General features: G+C 41.0%; 1 protein-coding gene across 1 annotated transcript in view; it reads right to left on the reverse strand.

Annotated features, from left to right (window-relative positions):
* Positions 1-25,569, reverse strand: part of nrip2 (nuclear receptor interacting protein 2) — a 39,363-nt gene that overhangs the window by 12,344 nt on the left and 1,450 nt on the right. Inside the window, exons 1-2 of the mRNA XM_084711432.1 lie at positions 24,613-25,569; positions 3,665-3,979 (exon numbers count right to left, since the gene is read on the reverse strand). The exon at positions 24,613-25,569 is cut by the window's right edge and continues 1,450 nt beyond it. Of these exons, the coding sequence (XP_084567558.1) occupies positions 3,665-3,979; positions 24,613-24,768 (471 nt within the window). The 5' untranslated portion in view covers positions 24,769-25,569. The remainder of the gene's footprint in view (positions 1-3,664; positions 3,980-24,612) is intronic.

A 25,569-nucleotide genomic window follows, 5' to 3' on the forward strand; every position in this document is an offset into this window, starting at 1 on the left:
GGTGTGTGTCTCTGTGTTACAATCTTGTGATGTACAGTTTCAAAGATGTGGACATTAACCAGGCAGGGACGGTCATATGAGCTGCATCATGGGAAATGTAGGATTCAGTGTTTGACCCAAACAAGGGACTAAGAGTCAGTATATCTCAGTCACAGATGCTTAAGTCATCCTTTTTTAAAAATCTGTTTTTTTTGGGCGTCTAAAAGTACTTTCTACATAATAATACAGGTAAATACTACCTGCTGCAATGTGGCAAGAGATACAGAAGTATCCGCTGCTGTAACTCCGGACTTATAATTTTTGTATATTGTTTTCTGTGATTAGCATAGAGGGGCATGTTGCATCCCGTTGTGCAAAGCTGTGTTGTAGAATACTGATTAAATTATTAAATTAAATAAACTGATTAAAAATCTTTATAATGCCCCGTATATTAAGTCTAAGCCTGAATAAAAAGTATATTTGCCTTTATTGATAGTAGCTGGTAGAGAGCTGATAGAAATGAGGGGTGTGAAGTGTCAGCTTCGTCATGCACCAGATCCTTTTGCTCACTATAGTACACAATGTCCCAAACCACTGATGCGTACATATTACTGCGCTGTCATCTTTATAGAAGTTACCGATGAACTCCAACAGTAAAGTTCACACTGTGGACAAAATCTACAGCAGGCATCAACCAGGCAAACCCTGATTACTTTGTAACTTAAGCCTCAAATTCACTACAGTGTCTTCTTGGAAGACCAACAGTTTATCCAACACAGATACAACTAATGTTTGTTTTATATATTTTCTGGTGAAACCCCACAGTTGACTCCAGGGGTGGGAGAAAAAAAAATGTTTCTCAGAATAGTGATTCTTGATTCCTGAATCTTTTTTTTTTATTATTATTATTTCTGAATCATTTTTTCTTTATATCTTAGTCCATTAGCTTAATGCTAACATATAATAGGAATTCCCATTAACATGTTGGCAGAAATTAGCATTGCATTGCATCTTAACAAACGTATCCATTTTACTTCACCTTTAACATAAACCTACTTGGATGCTCGTACATTCAGATGTATAATTCTTCTGCTCTGTGAAAACGAACTTATATCCACTGACTTCACATTGCTAGCTCAATCTGCTACCCTGGCTTCCGACTTTAAAGCACCTATCTTGCATTTATAAATGCACAGATAATCAGTAGGCGGCAAGATCTTTGATTGTCTGGTATCAAGAGACTAAGCCAACGATGACAAGCATTTAGCCAAAAGCAGTATCAAGATCTTGTTAACAAACAAGCAATCTCAGAGCCCATCTGCTATCATCTGATGTGGATTTGGCCTCTGAAGGCTACAGACAATGTTTTGGAGTTTCGGGCTTTGGCAACAGATATTGAGACAAAGGCCTCCTCCTTGGTACAGTCCGATTAGCAACTTGAGACACGAGGGGTTCATCCCAAAATCTCTTAAACTGCATCCATGTATCCCACACTTCTGCCTTTTCCTTGCATCTTAGTCCCTCCCACTGAGGATTCATGGAGAGACACAAGGAAACTGTGCGAGGAGAGAAGACAAGCGGAAATCTGTTTTAAGCATCACATGCGTCTTCACACGTGTGCCGTGTTAATATTAATACAGTGTCACAGTTATCAGCAGTGGCAGAGCAGCAGCCTGTTACCTGTTTAACAAACACCTGCACAGCCTGCGTTCTGTATTTGCTCTGCGTGCTGTGTGTCCTTATCAGAGGCAGAATGTGTTATAATATTTATTCATTATTTGCATCTGTGTGTGTGTGTTGATATTCTGATTGTGTCATTAATGAATAACCAAGGTTATGATCACAGTTTCTTTTGAAAACTGGAAATTGTTTATTAAGTTAAATGTTTCAGGGAAAATTGAAACGATGTAAGTCGTATTAAACCCAACGTTCGCTCAGGAATGATCAGCCTCGTCTGTGACTGAATGAAATGACCATAAATTATGTAAATGGTGTTTCTCACTGACAGATAGACTCTCCTACCCTCTCTAACTTCAATTATTATCTTAATAAAAAAATAACAAGAAAAATTACAGGTCATGAAAAAAATGTGCCTAATGAGGAAGGTTGTTTGTGTTGACTTTTAGTGACGAGCAGCTCGGCTCTGAGTTCATCAGACTCTGCATGTGCACATAAATCATCCACCTGCCACCACCTGAACTAATTATTTTCTCAGATTTCAGAACAGAGCCTCCAGGTCGAGTTCTTTATTATGTCTTGGATTGATGCCTGAACGTTTTCTCTCATTATTTACTAATGATTAGTCGGGCTCGCTCATTGCTCCTTGATTGTTGCTCCTTGGAGCAGAAGTAAGAGACTTGGGACAGTCTGCGAGATGAGGACCAGGAGAACTTCAGGTTTAAGTCAGCATCGAGGAGAAATAAGAGACTTGGGATGTTCCTGTGGTGTCTGGCTAATCTCTATAAAGCTAATAAAAAGCTAAATCATTGTCAGACGCTAGTCGCTGAGTTCCAAGATTGCGTTCCACCTCTTTTGTTCTCCACATGGACTGTTTACCTACATACAAAAAACAGAACGCTTCACAAAAGAGCAAAGAACAACACTGAAGGCTTTCCCCTCTTCTCCTGACCAGCTTTGACAAGAGTTTGATCTGATTGGTTGAAGCTGGCTTGTGTTACAGGTGATAGACGGTTCATGCCAATCACCAACTGCTTTTTTTGAAAGTGCATGCCCTTTTCCAAGCAGTTTCTAAGGAGGAACCAGATGGTTCTGCATAAAAAAAACATCTGGAGGGTCAGGTTAACGTATTATGTTTGTAGACATTACTAATATTTCGACTGATATTGCAATTGCAATATGATTTGCGATATTAGAGGTAACGATTATTTTTACGTCGTGTGATTTTTGCAGGAATCTGCACCAAATGAAAATTTGGTTTTTGGTTGTTTTTTTTACATCTGTAGAAACTGATTCGTAAAACAGGACATCTCTGCCTCACGACATTCATTAATTTAAAAGTTTTTAATAAACATTGCACCTCCTGCAATTTGAAAATTGCAGAAAGCGGTATTGCGATATAGATAAAAATTCAATTAATTGTGCAGCCCTAATGCGGACAGACATTTTCACACTAGTATAGCAGAGGTTTTGTGTCCACAAATTTAAAAAATAGTCTCAAATAGCTTCATGTAATACTGCCAGTACATCAATACTTGAGTAAAGTGGGCCTAAGTGAGCTGTCATTCTCAAGGGGCTACAACAGCAAATGTGGGCTACAAGTAGGTAAAAGTAGACCACAAGTGAGCGTTACCTGTTTTTTACTGCATGTGTTTCAATATGGCAATTCCACAAATTTTAACACCAATTTATCCTTATTATTTTCCCTCTTTGTCCATACATTGTGTCCATTTCAAGTCTGTGACCTACATTGAATCCATTTTGGACCGATGTGCACGTTGACCAGGTTGGACTTGTAGTCAGTGTGACTCAGTTTTCTGTTGTTCTGATCCGAGCAGACAGCTGCTGGGTCCTGCAACGCTAATCATGTGTTGTGAAGAGAGAATGAAGAGTGGGTTTGAAGTGATGAGTCATGGGTGCAGAACCGTGCTGTCTTTGTCTCCCCTCTGTTTTTATATGCAGTAGTACAACATGTCAACTGAATGTGAGTGAGAACACGATACGGTACCTTGCACTGAACGACCAGAGCTGTGAGGACGGTCGAGCTCTCCGTGCCCTCGCTCTTCTCAGCCGTCTGTCTCGCTCCGGCCTCGCTGCTGTCGTCCTCTTCGTCCGACCGTAGGCTCCTCTCGCTTTCCTCCAGAGACTCCCTCTCCTCCGTGGAGTCGTCGGCCGTGCTCTCGCTCCTCTCCTCGGCGTCGGCGGGTCCGTCCTTGGTGTCGGCAAGCGGGGAGCGAACCCTGGCACTGGGGTCCCGGGCCTCCCCTCGCAGCCGTGTGATGTTTCCCTCCAGCAGGCGGCGCTGGACGATGCTGTGAGGTTGCTAGAGGGGGAGACATGAGAGAAATGGTTGTCAGATAGCAGATTTTCACAACCTTTGACCCTTGAAAGATCTTGTGGTCAGTGTAACCCAAACCATGATCTTTCCCTAACCAGGTGTTTTTGTCCCTAAACTTTAGCAGAGCTTAACCACAATGCTGCACAATATAAAATAGCCTATTTAATTTGTGCAGCGTGTGCAATGAAAAAGCAAATCTTGCAAGCATTTTGGAAATCCATTTCTGTGTTCTGCAAGGTGTTCTAAATATAGTGAACACTTACACTGATATAGATTTAACTTTAACGCTAAGTAGCCAATTTTTGCTCTCTCCAAACCAACCAAATTCCATAGACGAAATCGGTTATTTTACCTCACAGAGTGCAGGAGTTGCCGGTCTTCCTCTGCCTCCATCTGTTTTGTTTGTTTGTGTTCTTGTGTGATTTCAGTGAATCTGAACTGTCCTTTTAAAACACCAAAGTTACACAATAACACAAACAAATTGGCAGATTGAGGCAGCAGTACATCAGGAACTCCGGTTCTCTGCGAGGTTAAATAGCTGATTTCATGTACAGAGTTTGGTTGGTTTGGACAGAGCAATATTTGACATATATGATGTTGATTTCTCGACAGAAAAACCTGTCTGACAGCAACTTTAGGTGGACCTTGCTGCTGACCCTGTCCACAGCAGAACATTGCTTAGCTTTATTTGAGTCGAACAATGTGAGATGACAACTGTCGTCTAGTGAGCTAATTTGATGTATGGCAGAGGATTGATGACATCTGCTTGTCTGCTCCCATCCTTGGCACGGTGAAAACATAAATATTTATAGTATATTTATCTCAACAGAACGTATCGCAGATAACTTGTGACGCAAGATACATTTAATCTGAATATAAAACAAGATATGTAGGTCACTGTGTTAAAGGAACACGTCAGCATAACTCCTGTGGCTCCGGATTGTCTGCACATTCAGAGAAAACGTGCTATTGCTCCCACAACAGTTACAACAAATCTTACATACGCCGGTTAAATCAAAGATAAACTCAACAGCAGTGCAGTCCACCTTGTATATGATGCAGTTAGTTTATATTAAGGGAAAGACTGGTTTGACCGCACTTCAATATATTCGTATGTCAAATCCTACTTAAAGTTAAGGTCTGAAGTAGTGCTTGAATTGGACTATTTAATAACTAATCTAATGTAGGCAAACTTAACTGAGTGGTTTTGGACAAAACAGACATTTTTCCTGCTCAGACAAGTCATGAGCAGAGGCAGATGTGTGCAGCTGCTGTGTGAGATACACAATATGTGGTGTAGTAAAGTCCTCTGTCAATAAATGGTCTCTATTGATAACAGCCACTAATTCTAGTCAAAGCATTGACATCATCAGCATTGACCGAGCTGGGAAAGAAATCATTTGAATGCATGAATTATTAGTACTAGATTGTATTACGGATGACTAATTTGTTCCCCTTAAATTAATTTTTCTTGCACACAATTCAACAGCTAAATGCTGCATATGCATGCGACGCAGACTGCTGATTTATAATCCTTATTACTCACAATTGAGCTCTGGCCTTGAGAGTAAATACAGCCTCCTGACTTATAAACCATCTCGCATATATGAATAAAGCCTGAAATGTATTTTTTTGTTGTACTGGGATACATAGATTCATGAGGGTACAAGATGACATGTGACGCCGGTGCATAATGTGGAAAAAAAAGAATTTATTTTGCAGGTTTTTGTAAAATAATTATAATATTATGAGGTACATAACTGAGAGCAGGTAACGCAGCTAATAGCTAATGTCTGTGGCTTCAGCAGGGTTGCCAGAATTAGGCTAATTTTGTTTTGTCGTGTTTCTGCAGGATTATTTTTTTTTCATTCCGGTGGATTTATTGTCATTTAAATAAGAATTGTTACTTTTTTCTCTAAAAAAAGGACTCAAAACAATTGATCGGTTATAAAAATGAATGCAGTTTTATTTAATAATCGTAGCAGCGCTAAATCCAGCTGTTCCTTCTTTTGTTGTGAGCAGTTTATTGATTGGTTTAAAGACAAAAATGGTAATGAATTGTTAACTGTGTGTGGACTGCATGATAGTATATCTTTCTTTATTTTAAAATTGTAATGATACTAGCGATCCAAAATTAGCTTTTTTTGTATCCAGATTACATGCATGTAATCCATTATTCCCCAAGCCTGTTTAGGCAACATAGACGTCAGGAAAACTTTGTTCAGTGGAAGGCATCTTTAAGCCGAACGTTATCACAGTGCAGCAAGAGGCCATTTTAACTGTGGGTGCTGATGTGAGGTGAGTGTATCTTTGGCTGTGGCATTTCAGAGCCTCCTTCCTCTCCCTCCTTTCACCTTCTTCTTCTCCCACTACCCCAAATAAAATAACACACACAGATTTAACTTACTGACTTTAGCATAAATGGGGGAAAAAAACTGAAATGAAGTTAAAATTATGATGTGATGGCAGCAAATTTAATCACTTTCAGACCTTCACTGTCAGCAGACATGAAAAGATTTCTGGTTTTCTTTTTGCTCCTCAAGGCTGGTGGACTTTTTTTTTTTTTTTTTTTTGCTAATACACTTCTTGGGTGTCACCTGGAGCCTTTTAATAGACAAAGCAGCCTGACAAAGCACTTTGAAAAAGACAATGTTTTGACAAAATCAGCAGTATATCTTCTGAAACACTATTTCAGACTATATTTATTACAGCAGGGGAACATCACTGTTTAAGGTGCAACCTGTACATTACAGTTTTTTTCAATACTATAAGGTTTGGAAATTAAGAATATGCTTAAATTTGAATATAATCTTTGAGAAATTAATTAATTCATGGCTTGGTAAATCCTCTGTTGATCCCTTAATCTTGAAATTAAATAATCCTGATCAAAACACACGATCAAAGTTAATATGAACAGCTGGTGAACAATATGCAGAATTCTTGCAGCTATAAAGGAATTTGTGATTGCATTTATAGCAACAATTTGGATTTTACTCCTAAAAGGCTGCACAAACCCTGATACCGGTGCATTGATCTTAATTAAAGAAACGTTTCCACTGTTTCAAGACAACATGTGGCCGCTGACTGGCTGTTCTCTCTGGATCACATAAAAAAAACTAAATTATATTTAAGCTGCCTGTTCCTCTGTAATCACATTGCAGTTCACCAGTGCAGAGTCTGGGTACAGACTTTCAGACAGCACGCTTTGAAAAGAGCAGGTCACCCAACACCAGTGGAGTCACTGCATTAATAAAACACAAGGCGCTCGCTTTCATTTCAAGGGTTATTTTGAACAGTAAAACCACAAGGATCCTCGAGGCGTGTTGAAATGAACAAACACGTATCACAGAGTAATCAGCCATAATGAGAAAATGTCCTGGACGAGCCATGAAGACAAAATTATAACTAAGACGGGCTTTAAAGTGGCTATAATTAATATTCATATATTAAAAATTGATCATATAACTATACTTGTATCTAAATTGAGTCACTCAAGACGAATCCAAAGGGAAATATAACCAAACTTACGCAGTTCAACTCAACTCTGCAGAGCCTTTTAGCATCTTTAAGATCATTATCTTTGCTTTTTTCATCATTCGTCAGAGCAGTTTCCAACAAGAAGCAGCTGTTTTCAGTGAGAACTCTCTAAAAAGAACCCAACAGTACATCTCCTGCCAAGCACCAAATATCTGCCAAACAAATTTAGCAACTAGCTGGAGAACGTGGTGGAGCGTTTAGCAGCTAAAGAGCCAGATATTTCCCTCAGGAGGAGGCGGAGACCAAAACCGAGCTAAAAGGAGAGTGAATCTTGGACTTAAAGTCATGAAGAGAGCCCAGCAACCAGCTACAACTCTTCTATGGTGTATGGTTCCATCCAGAACCTTCTTTGGAGGTTCTATTCAGAAACATCCCATCTTCTAAGGGTGCTAATGAGAGCCCATCCACAGGGTTGTACCAAGAACCTTTTTATATACCAAGGGTTTTATCTAGAACCCAGGGGGTTCTGCTGAAAAACTTTTTTAGATTCCCAAGGTTTTATCTAGAACACAGTCAGGGGGTTCTACCAAGGACCCTTTTGCATTCCAAGGGTTTTATCTAGAACTCGGAGCAACTTTTTAAAAAATGAAATGGCTGCTCGTGGTTTGCTTATTACAAGGTTTAAAAGCCAAGATTTTCATCTTTAAAACTTTATTTTTGCAGATTACTTTAAGTAAAAATCAGTAGTAAGTAAAAATAAAAAACCCTCAGTTCTCATGTAAATCCAGCTGTGGATCAAACTGCACCTCACCAGCCAACACTGGCATCTGTGGAGCCATAAAGTCACAGCTTAAGTATCTTTGGTTGAGTGCCAGTCTCTCACAAAGGACGTCCCCATCTGCCTACCTGTTGTTCTCACATGCTTTGTGTTGCTCAGCCTTGGATTTCTACCACCAGTCACCTGTTGCCTGCGTCCATCTGTCTCCTCTTTCTGAATCAACAGGCCTGCAGCCAGTCGCCGCGCTTTTACAGACAAATGTGTTTGTGTGTGTCCACTTCACCGCGCTCCTAAAACAACACTTTAAATGTTCCCTGTTGATGCTGTGAGTGGTGAGAACGATTTTCACAGACCGGAGAGCTGTTTCTGGGTCACTCTGGGCTGTTTGACCCCCCGGTCTCCTGTGAGACTCGTCAGTTCTTCGAGTGTGATAGTACGGTATGTGAACGGGGCGAAGGAGGCTGGGCGTGTGATTTGTTTTTGAATGACGCTCTCTGGATAATGGCGTCGTGTGCCGTCACAAAGGCAGCGGTCGATGAGAAACGCCGACCCTCTTCTGTCTGTGAGGGAACTAAATCGAGTGGTCTGTGACCCTTATTAAAGAACCCTCACACACCTTTAAGAGTGCTCTACCTAGAACCCAGCATAAAGGGTTATACCTAGGACCATCTATGACAGGTTTCACCCACAACCCACTATGAGAGGTTCCACAGGCAATGGTTCAACCCAGAACCCTCTCTGGCGGTTCTATCCAGAACCGCTTTACCTTCTAAGGGTGCTAACAAGAACGCATCCACAGGGTTGTACCAAGAACCTTTTTATATACCAAGGGTTTTATCTTGAACCTACCAAGGGGGTTCTGCTGAGAGCCTTTGTAAATTCCAAGGGTTTTAGCTAGAACCCACGAAGGAGGGAGAAGAGTTTAATCTGCGGGGAATCTTTTTACCTTACAAGGGTTTTATCTAGAACCCATCCAATGGGTTCTGCCAAGAACCCTTTTGTATTCCAGGGGTTTTACCTAGAACACGTTTAAGGGGTTCTAAAGTGTTTTATCTATAATCCATCCTGGTCTCCAGATAACATTTTTGTCTTTCAAGGATTTTATTTAGAACCCACCCGGGGGTTCTACTGAGAACATTTTTATAATCCAAGAGTCTTATGTAGAACCCCACCAGGGGGTTCTGCCAAGAACTCTTTTACAGTACAAAGAACCCTTGAACCCTTTCTTTGAGGATTTCCACAGTCCTTGGGGAACGCTTTCTTCCAAAAAAGGGTTCTCTTGATGAAAAGGGTTTTTTAATGCAACCCTAAGTAATCCAGAGAACCCTTGACAAAGGGTTCTTTGGAAGGAAATGGTTCTGGGTAGAACCTCAGCCCTTCAGGAAGAACCCTTTTGGACTCCTTTCGTTCTAAGAGCACAGATTGTTCTGTTAAAGTGCTCCCGAGCAGAATTTGAGTGAGGGATGATTTTTACGGCCTGACAGGCAGAGAAGGAGACATAAAAAAAAAAAAAGTGGAAAGAGAAAAATAAAACAGAGACGAGACCTCAGGGTGAATAAACCGGCCTGAACATGGCTGTAATGATGTCATCTCATGTCTGACCATGTCGAGTGTCCTCGTCCTCGCCGCCTGTGTGATCTGTCATTATGTTTCTGTGGCGCTTTGTGTCAGACATCCATCAGTGGATCTGCTGCTCAGTCCAACACCTCTGCACATCATCCACGACTCATCTTTGACAGGCTGTCATGTCAAAAAGCATTCATCCATCTAAAGAAAAAAAAAAGTCCAATACTGTAAAAAAAAAAAAAAAAACGATGGTTTCTATAGTAGCTATTCATAGATCTCTCCTCAGGCTTCCTGTCCAAAACAACAACACTTCAAACTGGTAATCACCACCCGTGTCAGTGAGTTCGATTCAGCCCATTCGTTCCTCTCTGAGCTCCAGCTGTGGCTGAGCAGCTTTTAGCTGGCTCATAAACCGGCCTCTCCTCCACTTCATTATCTCTCCTCTCCTAGTTTCCTTTCCTCATCCCGTCCTCTTTTCCCTTCCTAATCCTTTCCTCGTTTCTTTTCTTCCTCACCTGTTCTCTTTAGGACTGGCTATCAGTTTTTCGACAGAAATAACCCAGTGGCAAGCAGTATTGAATGAAATAGAAAAAAAAAAGTATCTGAAGTACTCTCTTGGTGTTGGTATTTCTCGGCCAGGGTGCACATCACCTCTCGCCCAGTATCAGCTGGGAGAGGCTCCAGCCCCCTGCAACACTTTGCGGTTGCAGATAATGGATGGATGGCTGGTACTTGTACTTGTATTGATTTTAAACAATACCCAGCCCTTGTTTTGCATATAGTTCCCTTCAGAATCTGTATGAGAGCCTTTTTACTGAGTCGCAAGCTTTGTGAACTGGTCTTTTTCATCTGCAAAACCACTCAGTTGATTTAGGAAAAAGGGTGGGTTGAAGTGAGCTTGTTACTTTAACTTGCTCTACACTATGTTGCCTGACACAGGGTTGCCAGGTCCACATTTTTCCTGCAGAACGGACTAGTTGTAGGAGATATTTTGTGCGTGCTGTGCAACCGGTCCATTGAGCTATGTTTGTTTTGCCCCAGGAGGATTTTTTGCCCACTGGTTTGCTGAACCCATTTTGCATGCAGATTACATTAATAATATCTATAAATACACATCCAAAATTTAAATAAAATCATTTATTAATACCTAAATCCTACCAAACTGGCTTCCAATAAGCACAGACCTGGCACATGTCACATGAACGCCCACATGAACGCTCACAAATATGACACACTTATGCTCTCTGCCTGCTTTTATTTAGTTTTATTAGCTGTTTGGATGGTTTCATCACACATCTGGCAACCCGGAGCGTACCTTAAATTACGTGACTTAACATAATTTGGTTTCATTTGAGACGTGAACCCCGGCTTCCTGGGTGAAAGTCCAGTGTTTGGTTGGCCACAGATATATTTACACTGAAGTTACCTGAAAGCTGGATGAGGGTGCGTCTCAGTCAGAGGGGGACCTTGTACGTCTGTATGAGACACTGAGGGGCGGGACTTAAAGTCTATATTTGACAACCTGAGAATGAGAACAGGCCAATTCTCTTTTCTTGTTTCCTTTTCTTTATTTATTTCTCCTGTCTTTCTTCTCTCTTCTCATCTCTTCTCTTTGCCTCCTTTCCTGTCCTTTCCTTTCCTCTTCTGTCCTCATTTCCTTTCCTTTCCTCTCCTGTCCTCTTCCATCCTCTCCTCCTTTCCTTTTCTTTCCTTCCCTTTCATCTCCTGTACTCTCCTCATTCCCTCTCCTCTCCTCTCCTCTCCTCTCCTCTCCTCTCCTCTCCTCTCCTCTCCTCTCCTCTCCTCTCCTCCCTTGCCTTTCCTTTCCTCTCCTCACCTCTCCTCTCCTCATTTCCTCTCCTCTCCTCTCCTCTCCTCTCCTCTCCTCTCCTCTCCTCTCCTCTCCTCTCCTCTCCTCCTGTCTTTTCCTTTCCTTTCCATGTCTTTTCATTCCTTTCCTCTCCTCTCCTCCTTTCCTTTTCTTTCCTTTCCTTCCCTTTCATCTCCTGTCCTCTCCTCATTGCCTTCCCTTTCCTTTTGTCTCCTTTCCTTTCTGTCCCTTTCCTTTCCTTTCCTTGTCTCTCCTGTCTTCTCCTCCATTCCTTTCCTTTCATCGTTCCCTTCCATTACAGTCTGTTCATTTTTCCTGCCCTTAGTTCTCCTCTCATATTGTTTCCTTCCCTTTTTTTTTCCTTTTCTTTTATCTCTCCTCTGTCATCTCCTCTCCTCCCTCCCCTGCCATTCCTCTTTCTCTTTTATTCCTTATTTCCTTTCCTTTCCATACATTTCCTTCCCTCACCTCCCTTCTCTCCTCTCCTCTCCTCTCTTTATGCCTTTCACTGCAATCACCAGAAATCGAGATCAGAGGCCATTTCTTCCTTCCACTGAATCACATTTATTCTCTTAACAAACCCAATAGATAAGAGTAATCCTCATCCAAAAAGTAATCTTCTCCTCTCTCTCTCCTCTCTCTGCAGCAGCTCTGCTAAAATAGGAGCTTTTTCACATTGAGCTTCTCAACACCTGAACTAATCAAATTCAATCAGGAGCTCCACTTCTGAATTTTTGTTATATTGTTGTGACAACAGTCTGCGTATCGGTTGACCTTGTTCCCACCTCGATGCTCATGGCTAAATGGTAACAGTAATTATCCTCTTGTGCAAATTAAAAACAGCTTGTTAAGGGGGATACAAACAGTGACAGATCAAGGGTTACTCCACCTGCTCGCAAAAGCGTGGAAAATACTATTTTAATGAAATTGCTTATGAAGTCTGGTGGCACACTGCAATGTTTTTATCCACTGGGTGACGGAAATCATGTCAAGCTGAGTCGAGAACGGGGAGGGAAGAGTTTTGATTTCTTTCTTTTCCTCCCGAGGCTGCAGGGAAGCAAAGATTGAATCTGATAGACAGCGAACACAATGTAATTTCAGCCGTTTTTCTCATTGTGCCGCTCCCTGTCTACCCTGATGGTTGGCGTCTGTTTTTGCTGACTGCTCTGGGGTCAGCTCCCGAGCAAATTGTGTTAGTAACGTCTCGCTGCTGCAAGGCGGCATCACGTGTGTCTCGGTTCTGTGTTTTTGCGGTTCAGAGGTGAATTGGCAATCTTGCGCTTTACAGGGCGCACTTGATCTTTGTTTGCTTTTTGATATAGTGAAGAAGGTTTTGAACTGTGAGGCGGGAGAGAAGAAGCTTTGCTTTGCTTTGCTCTGAGCTATTTCATCGTTTGCAAGTGCTGCCACAGGGGTCAAGCTACTAGCACTGCTACGCTAAACCCCTGCCCATCATGCACGTGCACTTGTGTGTGTGTGACAGGGCCTGTATTCTTGGCCTTTGTTCCTCTTTAAGTAACGGACAGTGAAAGCCAGCAGCACGTGTGAAACCACAAACTCTGAAAATACATTCAACACGTAACAAAATGCAACTTTAAAGATGAACCACATGCATCATTTAAAGATCAGCTCCTAAAATGTCTTGTCAGTCTTTGAATTCTCTCTTTTCTCTGAATCTTACTCTGCGTGGCCTTCTCATATTGGTAGCTTAGACAAAATTCAACAACTGACCTTTGCTCTCTGTCAACACTATTCATAGGAGCATTATCAAGCATGCTGATTTTTCCTCTTTTGTCATAAACTTCAGTCCAGCACCTATTTAACATTTTTAGATGTGTGTGCTTTTGTAAAGTTTGTGCATAAAATGACTGTTTTTGCCAAAGGATTCTGGTTGAGAGCGATAACTGGCTTCTATAACAGTGGTTTCCCATTGGAAAAGGTTGTGTGATGACAAGGCAAAGCAGTGAAAATATTCTAAATATAGTATCCACTTCAACATATATTGGATTTTTTTGGTGGCTAAAATGTGTTTTGCTGCTGACCCTGTCCACAGCGGTACATTTATTAGTTCTCCTACATCAGTTCTCCTGCTGCTCCTCTAAACTGGGTGCATGCTGACCTCCATCTACTGTTGGTAATACACTGATTATCAACAAGTACCTCATAAACCCCCACTTCAAATAATCTGAACTGTCACTCTGAGGTAAAATGGAGGCAATTAAGGTACTTTAAAACCATTTGCACCTGACTGCTGGAATTTCAATCACAACTCAGACAAATGTAAACATGAGGCACATATTTTTAGATTCAGAGTGTGTTGCACTTTCCAGGGATATCACCTCTGATTTCTGTTGTGAGTAAACATCCAGACATTTGCTTTGAAATCTGCCAACAGAAACATTTCTGTTTCCTGTTTTTAAGTATGTTATGTACGAAGCTTGTCTATGTTTAAAACAAAACCAAACTTTGAAGATGGTTAAAAGATGGTTACTGAGGGACCTGTGAAAGTGACATATACAGCTACATCTTAAGTTTGCTAATGTTAACAAAACACTAGCTCGCTTGCTAGCTGATCTGTGTCGCTCCAGAAAAACTGCATGGTCAGGTTTAGAACAAAAAAATACTTGTAAGTTACTTAGGAAAAGATCATGGTTTGGGTTCAAATCTCCCAATCAGAAAATGTGAATGAAAGTTGTCAGGGCATAAAACCAAGGATCAGTTGGATCTTTACAAATCAAAACAATGGCACTTCAAATCAAATCATGGACCTCCCAAAGCATCATGGGAGGGGACTATAAGTTCCAAAACTTTAAAGATGATGACGATCCAACAAACTGAAAGATATCAGGAGTAACATAATCCGTTAATATTAACTTTATCCATGTTGCACTGTGAGTATTTTGCCAGTGGAAAGAGGCTCCACAGTGTTGGACACTCTGTTATAAACTGTAGTTCACTTGCTGCAAGATAAACAGTGTGAAGAGCGTCTTAATAAACTGTCATGTGAGAGATGTTTCTACCCTCGTGACACATCTCGAGGTTTCACCAAATTTCTCACCTCACTGCTTGTCAACAGGCTGAGAATATGTGAATTTGCATCAATCATATGGCCTCCTCGTGGATTACCCGTCGTGAAATCTAATGAAGACTGCGGGCGGCGGTGTTCCATAAAGACTTTATCTCTTATACACTATGCAACCACCTGTTACGCTTCATTTGACAGCGAATTGTTTTATTGTGGAAGCAGCTGAGGTGAAATTGGCATCGCTGAGGTGTAATCTGTTTGTTCATTTTTCACAGCATGCAGAGTGATTTTGGATGATATAATTTTGAACATTTAGTGCTCCTGATTGTAAGACGCCACCGCTGAAAGAAGCTTGAACCATCATTTATTATGCTTAATAGAGAATTTATGGCATTAATGGCAACGGTGTTCTTATTTTGTGTATGCGTTTAGGAACAACTTGGACAAATCCTACTGACTCAGCCTTTAACCCCAAATAAATATTAATATCATTAAGTTTACCTGAAGAAGAAAAGTAAATTAGCTCAACAAAACTTAAGAATTTGAGTTGACTCAAAGTTGGCTCGAGCTGTACAGTTAAACAAGGGAGGAGGAGGAGGAGCAGGGAGGAAGGCGGGCAGGCAGCAGATGCGAAGCTGCCGGAGCCTCCTGGTCGATGTGACAGGAAGTCAGCCGCTGGGGACCTCCATCAGAATGAGAAAGAGGGCATTAGAAAGCTCACGTGACGCGCTGAATGAGGGAGAGGAGTCTGTTGCAGTCAGATAATTAGTCCACATGGCAATTAGCCTCTAATCTGACTCACAGAGGGAGAAATACAGAGAGGAAGAAACTGAGAACAAGAGACAGAGAGGAGGAGGAAGAGGAGGAGGAGAGCTGGAGTCACATATTACCAGTTGTCTCTCTTATCTCCCTGGTAGAGGACTGGTTTGGACTGGTTCGTGTTCAGAGGTCACCACAGGACACACATCAGCAGAATCGCTAACAGACCACGTATGAATGGACACAAAGGAACACAGAGTCTGACAGAGAGCCAGTTTGAGCCTGAATTTTTGATCTTTTTTTGTCAGACACTGAAGGTCTTTACATGTGCAGTAGTTTCCTGATTATTATCCTGGATATATAACCAGGATAAGGCTCATCAGTTCTCTTTTCTAGAATCTAGCTAAAGCTAGCGTTTGGTCTTTGTGGCTTAAATTTGTAGCTAATGTTAGCGGTTGGTCCATTATTTTTGGGTTACAGTATGAAATATGGTGAATTGTTTAGCCTAATATAGTGTTTTTAAGGCTGCAACTCACTTTTTTCTCAATTAATCAATTAGTAATTTGGTCCATATACTGTCAGAAAATAGTGAAAAATGTTGATCCAAGCTCAAGATGATGTCTTTTTATCCACAACTCAAAAAATTCCAGTGTATTGTCAGAGAGGGGTAACCAGAAGACATTAGCTACACAGAATAACTGCTAACATTAGCTACACAGAAATCCAAGCTAAAGAAAACTTCACCATAATTGGCATTGAGGTAATCCAAAACTAATGGAAAGTAATCAAGTTACATTACTTTAAACATTGTGATACTTTGATTAAGTTACTGACTACATTTTTTTAAACAGGTAATTCGTAAATGTACGAGAATACATTTCAAAAACAACCCTCCCAACCCTGGGGGTGACATGTGACCATGGTGTAGATTGTTTGTAGGCTAACGTTAGCTTTTATTTCATTATCTTACTGAACAAAATGTGATAAGTATTAAAACCTTTGTTTGCGACAGAGCTAATTTTCGGCACTAATTCAAAATCAAATGGCTTTTTGTGGAGGAAAGCGGAGCGATTTTAATTTCCGAGAAAAAATCTCTTAAATAGAAACACCGAGATTAAATTTGGAGTGACTTTGGAGCCCGGGGTGTCATATTGTCACACCTGGCCATATCCGATAAATAATCAAAAATACTCTTCCTTTCTCACTATCACGCGCTCTCTCCTCCTCAGTTTTCGGGTTTGTTTTGTCGTTTTTGTTTTTGTCGGGTATTTTTAGCCTCCTGTCTCCCTACACCGCTCAGAGGGAGCAGCTGAGGGAGAGCGGTGCCGCCCATCCACGGCTCCAGATGACACAGAGAGAGACAGGTTCACACTAACCCGGCTCCAGCCCACCTAATTGTCCTGGAGCTAATAATAAAGCCTGCTGCATCTGAACCGATTTAACACGGTTCTTGTTTTGGAGGGAACAGGCATTCCCGAGAGCCGGGGATCACGCTGAGTGACAATGTCGTGTTTGTGCTTCACTTTGAAGTGCTATTTTGCCCTCTGGGGAAAATCATAAACAATCGAGTTCACAGATGAATCTGGATTCATAGAATTCATCAGGATTGCCATAAATTCAGCATAAATTTGCTGCATTAACACAAAACAAAAAAGGGCTGCAACCAAAAATTACTTTCTTTGTCCATCAATCCTGTCAATTATCTTCTTGATCAATCAATCAGCTAATCAGTCCACTAAATGTAAGAAAATGCTGAAAAATATCAGTGCCAAACATTTCACAACCCAAAGACATCCAGCATGCTGTCACAGAGGACCAAAGCAACCAGGAAACACTTTAGAAGATGGAATTACAAAACCTTGACCTTTTTAAAAACATTACTCAAACTGATCAATCGATCATGACAACAGTTGCTATCAATTCATTAGTTAACAACCAATCAATAATCGTTACAGCTCTAAAAAGAAAAAAAATCAGACAAACTCAAAACAAGTTGCTCATCCTATTTAAACAGAAGGTAATCTATAATAAATTGAATATTGTAATTGCTATAATTACACAATATAAAACTATTAGTTACCACTACTAGCTAGCTACTATTATCAACAACACCAACACCAACAAGTACTTCTGTTAGCTGCTGTTAGCTAAAACTTCTGTTAGCAACCATTAGCTAGTTAATAAGTTAGCAACCACTACTGGTGGAAAAGTCAAAATTAGAACTTAACAGTTATGCTAAAGTTAGGAGAGTTTATTTAAGATTTGGATGGTTAGGATGAAGACTTCCTATCTTCATTTAAGATGGGAACACTGACTTAGAAACTCTTCATCTGTAATGTTTTTTTTTTGTCCTAAATCAGGTCCTAAACCTAATTACCATGTTTACCAAACCGTTAATATAGGATCTGCAAGTAAAGAAGTTTTGAGATCACTGAGTTCACAAAATGTTCAAATCGCTCCTCTACACTGCTTTAGCTATCTATAAATGAATGTATTTTAAATGAATGAATAGCAAATCAGGACTTAAGTTGTATTTTAATGCACACAGCAGGGGCTCACTTTCCTCCATGTATCAGTTCCTTCTACACCACAGTTCTACATTCAGGCCCAGTTCTGTAGCTTTTGATCATCCTCAGAAGTACCTGGAGACTCGAAGCTCTCGATTAGACAGGGTTCGCACACATGCACGCACAAACACAAACACACACACACACACACACACACACACACACACACACACACACAGGTTTCAGGCTCACTCATCTGTAACAGGGAGACTTGAGCAAACAGACAGCTAAGCTGCAGGGAGGAAAAGAGGACGGCTCTGCAGCAGCAGACAAGATGTTCAGTAAAATTACACCAATGTGAGATTTAAAATGATGCTATTTTTGAGTTTGAAGGTTCCTACAACCAGTACGTATTTCTTACTTTGACATTTTACCAATTTTAAAAGAATTATCTGCTGACAAAATTGGAAGGATTGACTGTTTTATATGACTTTTAACTTGACAAAAAAGTCAAAACAGTGAGTCAATAAAGGAGAAGTCAGTAAAGTTCCTCTAAAGGTTCTTCCTGAAGGGCTGAGGTTCTTCCCAGAACCACTTGCTTCTGAATATCTCTTTTTTGAAGAAAGGGTCTGTCAAGAGTTCTTTGTACCATAATATAAAGGGTAAAGGGCACCTGTTTGGGTTCTTCTTGGAATATTAAAGGGTTCTCAGGGGAACCCCCTGAGTAGTTTAAAAACCCTTTGAATGTAAATGGGTCCATGGTAGAACCCTTCATGGTTCTTGTTAGCACCTTTATTTTGAAGAGTGCACCACTGCTTCATCTGTATAGTAAAGGTTACTAGCAGCTGGTTAGCTTAGCTTAGCATAAAGACTGGAAATAAAGGGAAACTGTTAGCCTGTCTCTGTCCAAAGGTAACAAAATCTGCCTACCAGCACCTCTCAAGAAACCATCTGCGGTTGGCCTGTGTAGCTCATGTTTTCTGGTTACTCCTCTTTCACACTACACTAAATATTTTTGAGTTGTGGACAAAAGAAGACATTTCAGGATGTCATGACTGAAAATAATGTTTGCGTTTGTTTTTTTTTCTTTTTGTGTGACCTTTGTTCAAGAACAGCCTGCCAACATAACTGAATTTATATCCGTTCTACTAACAGTTTTGATGACCTCAGTGCTTCGCAGAAGGCTTTTCTACTCTGACAACAGAAAGAAATTCTTCAAAACAGTACTTCAAATGTTCAAAATGAAAATAAAAATAATATAAAAGGTAACTAAATACATATCTTCAACACAGAAATTGTGGTATTGCCCTTTAAAACCTCTCACTGGTGTATTTTTATTGGCACATTTCCTCTTCTACGTTATCTCCCTTATTTTGGTGCAACTTTGCGGCGCAAATGTTCAGTTTGTACATTAGAAAATGGTGCGATTACACAATAACTTGGTCCATGTTGAGCTCAGGTGTTAATGTAACTGGGCTCAGATGTATCCAACCCAATCCCCCAATCATACAGGCACATATGTATGTATGTATATCATATATATATATATATATATATATACACACACACACTCTCACTGTTTACTCTTTTACACCCATGTATCCACTCAGGACCCTACATTGTGTTACATAAACCAGCCCCACTGAACCGTGTGTCCTCCTTGACCTCCATCTACAGCCCGCCGTTTCCTTTCCCCTCCATCGCTCTCGCATTTGAGCGGTTGATTTTGCCCTTTTCATGCTCACTGCTCCCCTTTACTCCGCAGCACAACATGGCTGGAGTGATGATGCTGCTGCGGCTGCTGCTGCTGCTGCTGAGAGTGAGAGGACCTCAGGCTAAAGAGCAGCAAAACAAATTCACTCTTACATAACAGGCTCTGCTGCTGAATTACACACTGGACAGGACAGGACAGCTATAGCACAAATTAAAAGGAAGAAAGGCGAGGTTACAGATAACATGTCTGTGTGTGGCATGAAAGCACAAACACTTAGAACACTTTACAGCGTGTAGCATCAGACTATTAATTTTAATATTTAAAGAAATATCCCAACACTTTGGGAAATATGCTTATTTTCTTGCAGAGAGTCAGATGAGTAGATTGATACCACTCTCATATGTCTGTGTTTCATGTTACATGTTACATGTAATTATTTGATAAATATCTTATTTCACTCAGCAGTTTTATGCAGCAACAAGAAATGGACAGCGTAAAGAAATGGTTAGCTACAGCAATGTAAGCTAACCGTCTGTACAAAATTGTTGTTTTTACATTTCTCTTTATATGAAACCAATAAGACACAATATGTGAATTAGTGAGCTTTAAGGGTGGTTGGCAAGCCGATTTTGTCACTTGTGGACAGAGCCAAGCTAGCAGTTTCCCTCTGTTTCGCACTAGCTGCGCTAACTCTTTCACCCTGTTTCCTAGCAAACTAATAGACATGAGAGTAGATCTCATCTAACTCTTGGAAAGAAAATGAATCGAAGTGTATTTCCCAAAATGTTAATCAATTCCTTTAACGGCAGACACTTAGAGATGCAATTAACTAACTTAATCTTCCTTTAATCCTTTGATTATGCTTGTTTAGGCAAAATGCCAATGGCAATTTACAAAATGACATTGTCAATTAGCTTGTTTTCAGCAGCCGAAGACAGGCAATTTAAAAGCAGAAAATCTTCACATTTGACAAGCTAGAACCAACAAATATTTGGCATTTTTGCTTCATCATAATCAAAATTGCTGTCAAATTAATCCTTAAATGATTAACTAACCAATTAACAGCTGGTGAAGGTATGAAGGCTAGATTTCCTAAAATCACTACATCCTGCCTTTTGCAAAACTAAGATAATGTCCTCTTCATCTTTCTTGACATATCAGGCTCTTACATTAATGAATCATGTCAGTTTTCCAGAAAAGGGAAAATAACCATTTATCGTCAAAGATAAGGTCTAAAATTTAAGGTATGATCTTTGTTTGTGGAGCTCACAAGCCAAAAAGAAAAGCATAATTATTCAGCAGTATTTTAATTAACATGAGGATTTAACTGGAAAATGGAGAAAGGCAGAGGCTGATTTATTCAGACTGCCTACAGACTGCTGCCTACTGTTTCTGACAGTCTTATCCAAATGATCTCATCTTTTGTCTATGAGGGTTTAGCATGAAAACCATCCCAGAAACTCATCATGCTTTCTTTTCATTTAGTCCAGCCCTGTCTATTCACCGTCTCAATGATGTCGCTGGCTGTCTGCAGAGGGGAGATACAGGCATGGCGGAGGGCTGCTGGCAATTTCCCTCAAGTTCCCCAAAGCCATTCTGACATCGAAAATCACTTGTTACGGTCACCATGCAAATCGTGCCGGGCTCCCCGTGGCCACATGTGCGCCACAGATAGGGTTTTAGATAACTACTGAGATGAGCTTCATTCTCTCTTGAAGGAGAAGATAATTGGTATTATGATAAGAGGGTTTTCCAGCCCCTGCAGGAGATGTTGAATCACAGGCTGCAAATGGGTGAGTTGTACATTATGCTCCTTGAATCTAATAGAGTTGTGGGGGATCTTATCCTGATGTAGATAAGTTTTTCATTTCATAATGGTGTTTAGATGTGCAGTGTTGGACTCATCTCTGTTGCCGAAGAAACTCTGCCATTACAGGAATAATATCGTCACTGTGAGCTAAATACTAGCATTAGCATTAGCCTGTTACTCACAGTGACATTAACCACATCTACTATCTTAGTTCAGAACAGAGACACAAAAGATGATGTCTTCCATCCAACTGTTTGCCTCACATTGGTTTGGTCGATTGCCTACAGAGCAACAAGTGTTTTTGCTGCCAAAACGTTTAATATATAAGAATGAAGTGACTAACAGCAAATCTAGTGAGTTATTCAGGGAGGAAGTGAGAAATATACACAAATCTATTATTTTGTAATTTTTTCCTGTGCTGTAATCTTAGTCATCAGTCCTCTGGCAGCAGCTCTGTGTCTCTCCATCTCCTTGTGCATCGTGGGCTGGTGACTGACAGCTTCTTATGGAGACAGTCTGTCATTCTGAAACTTTGCGACAACAGGCTGGGGCATATTTATTGTCCCCACCAACCATGGCATCAAATATCCACTTTTGGGAGGAATAATGTTTCTTCACGGACCAGTGTGCAGGATTTAGTGGCATCTAGTAGTGACGGTGTAGATTGCAACCAGCTGAATACCACTTGACTTACCCTCTCCTTCCTAGTGTGTAAGAGAAAAAATTGCAGTCAGTGTTTGGTTTGTCCATTCCCAACTACTGTAGAAACATGGCGGTGCAACATGGCGGCCTCTGGGGATCCTATCTAGACTCACCCTTCTTCCACAAACAGCCATGCTAGATGCTAGCAGCTCAGTGAAGCTGTACTTGAACACAGATGTGCTTTAAGTTAAATGCTAACATCAGCATGCTAACATGCTCACAATGTCAATGCTAACATGCTTCATATAGCAGAAATGATGCGTTTAGCGTATTAGCAAGCTAACACTTGCTAGTTAGCGCTAAACTAAGTACAGCTGAAGATGACGGAAATGTCATTAGCTTTTCAGGTCGGCTAATTGATCATTAAATATTGGACAAGTTGATATATTGAACTGATGATGGCGCTAGTTGAAACATTAAGGGATCACCAAAGTTAATACAATTCATCCTGAGGGGAAAATGAATGCAATCCATTCAACAGTTGTTCAGATATTTCAGTCTGGACGAAATGGGATGGAACAACGATTCCATTAATTTTAAAAAGTACAACAGGAAAATGGTATATTTATACATTAAATAACGTCACTTGCTGTTTTAATTATATGTTACTGCAGAAACTCAGGGTCAGTAAAGGAAAGAAGAGAAACAAATCTATCAATAGATGACAAAAAAAATGTGACTCAGTCAAAGAAAAAGAGAAGGGGGGTGGAATATTTTTCAAGCGGCAAATGTTGGTATTAAAATCTGGCAGACATGAACGCATCACAGTGTGACATTCGCATAGCACAGAGCAGTGTTAGTGCTGCTTCCCAGTGCCAGAGTGTCGAGGTTCTTGGAGAGCTCTGGGGAATCTGGGAAGCCGCCATCAAACCAGAACTGTGTCACAGGAGAGGTGGAGTAATAAATTGTTCCGATTATTACAGGGAGTTCCTCCAGAGTGTATAACAGCTTAGGTTTAGCAGGCTTCTGGAGGAAGAGGAAGCGAAAAGGACTATTTTTCATCCTATATGTCAACTCTAAAATGCGTGTGTGTGTTCCTGAATGTATAATGACGTCTCTTTATATTTGAGAGCCCTGCAGAGTGCAACATGCACCGACTTGACGTTCCCTCCTCTGTATGCAGAGTGCAGGACTGTGAATCTTTCATGACCCCATCTATGCTGAATTTCTTTCTCAAGACTGCAGCACATACAGTACTGCACCAGTGCTTACAGGACATTGTGGTCATGCTCATATATTAGGAGTCAAATAGCTCCTTAAGCATGAAATTACATTAAAATAGATAATTGACAGCCGAGACACAGCCGTGCTCTGCGGAGCTGAAATGATTAGCCAATTAGCCAATCAGTCCATCAACAGAAAATGAATCATTTAATTTGCTTTCGAGGAAAAAAATGCAGATAAAAGTCAGCAGGTGCTGTTTTTTCACTATTTTCTGATTAACCCTAATCCCTAATCCCCCCAACCAAGTAGTTTTAGTGTCTAAACCTGCCCACAGTAAACCTAAATAAGTAGTCTTTGTGCCTAAATCGAGCTAAACCAAACCTAACCAAGCAGTTTTGGTGCATAAGCCTACCCGAATTAAACCTAACAAAGTCATTTTGTGCCTAAATCAAATCAGACTCATTCTGACTATGTCTTTTTAGTGCCTAAACCTGATTAAGTACTTTTGGTGTGTAAACCAATCCAACCTAAACCTAACCAAGTGTTTTTGGTGCTTAAGCTTATCCAAACTAAACCTCATCGGATGGTTTTTGGTGCCTAATCTTGCACAAACCAAGTAGTTTAGTGTCTAAATCTAACCAAACTTAACCTAACCAAATGAAACCTTACCAACTAGTTTGGTGCGTACCCGGATTAAACATATGCAAGTGTTTTGGTGCCTAAGCCTACCCAAACTGAACCTACTAAACCTAAACAAACTGCAACCGTTTCTCGTAGCAATTCTCAGACACAAACTGTGAACCAACAACCAACTGTTCTTAATGTCTTCTCAGGTGATGTCACTTGAGTCAGCGTCATTTCTGAGTATGTAGAGTTTGAAAAACTTGAGGTTTCCAGACCTGTGTCGCCTCCTCTTCTCTGCTTGAGGCCAGCAGCTCAAGGCTGCATTAGCCGCTACTAGCATAACACACCCAAATTTCTGACTGTACTGTCAGCGGCTGAGTTGCATTGTGGGTAATGTAGGTGCTAGGTTTTGACAAGGAAGAAGATATCTCTGGTTCTGCTGCATCAATTTTAATCTTTTTCTTGACTGTCCATCATGAGTCTGACAGTGTCATAGGGTGCAATGCTAAATCAGTTGAGTACTCTTAAAAATGACTTTACCACCTTATACTGCACAATTTTGACACCTACTTCACTCAGACTAAAGCTTTAATAACTTCTAAGCGCCTGGCAGCACGCGCAGCAGCCTCTCCAATCAAGCGAATGACTGAAGTCCACTCACCAAGTCTTTGGATGTGCCCAGTCTCTTCAGCCCGTCCAGGGGCAGGAGGTCAGCTGAGTCCTTGTGTGTGAACTGGGTGGCCTGCTTCAGACGCCTCTGCTGGTGCAGGATGGCTTTATCCCGGATGGCTAGCTCACCTTTCTTCGCCTCACTCATCGTTCTCAGACTGTAAAGCAGTCTTTTCTGGAGACTACAACCTCACAAGAGCAGCAGCAGCAGCAGTGGGAGCTCTCTCTGCAGACAGCAAGAGACAGAGTGGACGTCCGTGTGCAGAGAGGAGGACAAACCCCAGAAGGCAGCTTTTTAAGGGTTGCTGTTAAGGTCCTTTTTAAGGCAATAGAATAAACCTGCAAATGTTGCCTTTGCCACCCTGTTTTGCCCTCTGTGTAGTGCTGCTGTCCTTCCCTCTGGGCTGGATGTACCCTCTGTGTTTGTAGTCCTTGGCATGTATCTGTCTCAGCAGCTTCAGGAGCTATTGTCCTTTCCCGGATGCTCCTCTGATGTAGAGATGCATCTTCCTCCTCAATGTCAAGATCTGTTCTGTCTCTACAGAGGCAGTGTGTGTGAGGCTGTGGGGTAGGTGTGACTGAGAGACTGTGTGTTTTCCCCTCCCCTCAGTGCCGTCTGTCCTTGGATCTCACTCTCCCTCTCTCTATTACACTCTGTCTCTGCTTACAGGAGTGTATTTTCTCTCTCTCTCTCTCTGCTCGGAACCCTCCTCCTCTTTTTCGTCACACACTCGACACAGATGCACAAATACAGAGCACATTTTCTCACCTCACTCTCACCCACAAAGAAAAAAAAAAGACTCTATTCTGTACATCAAACATATGCACTCCATGATAAATCTACTACTGCTACTGTCAGCCACAAGACACTGGCTTTAGGCTGTAACTAGCTAGCTCTTGATTGATGTAGGTTAACTATCTAGTTAACTATTTTGCTAACATTGGCTAT

This window comes from Lutjanus erythropterus, chromosome 22 (genome assembly GCF_056507025.1).
Source record: "Lutjanus erythropterus isolate fLutEry1 chromosome 22, fLutEry1.hap2, whole genome shotgun sequence".
NCBI lineage: Eukaryota > Metazoa > Chordata > Actinopteri > Lutjaniformes > Lutjanidae > Lutjanus > Lutjanus erythropterus.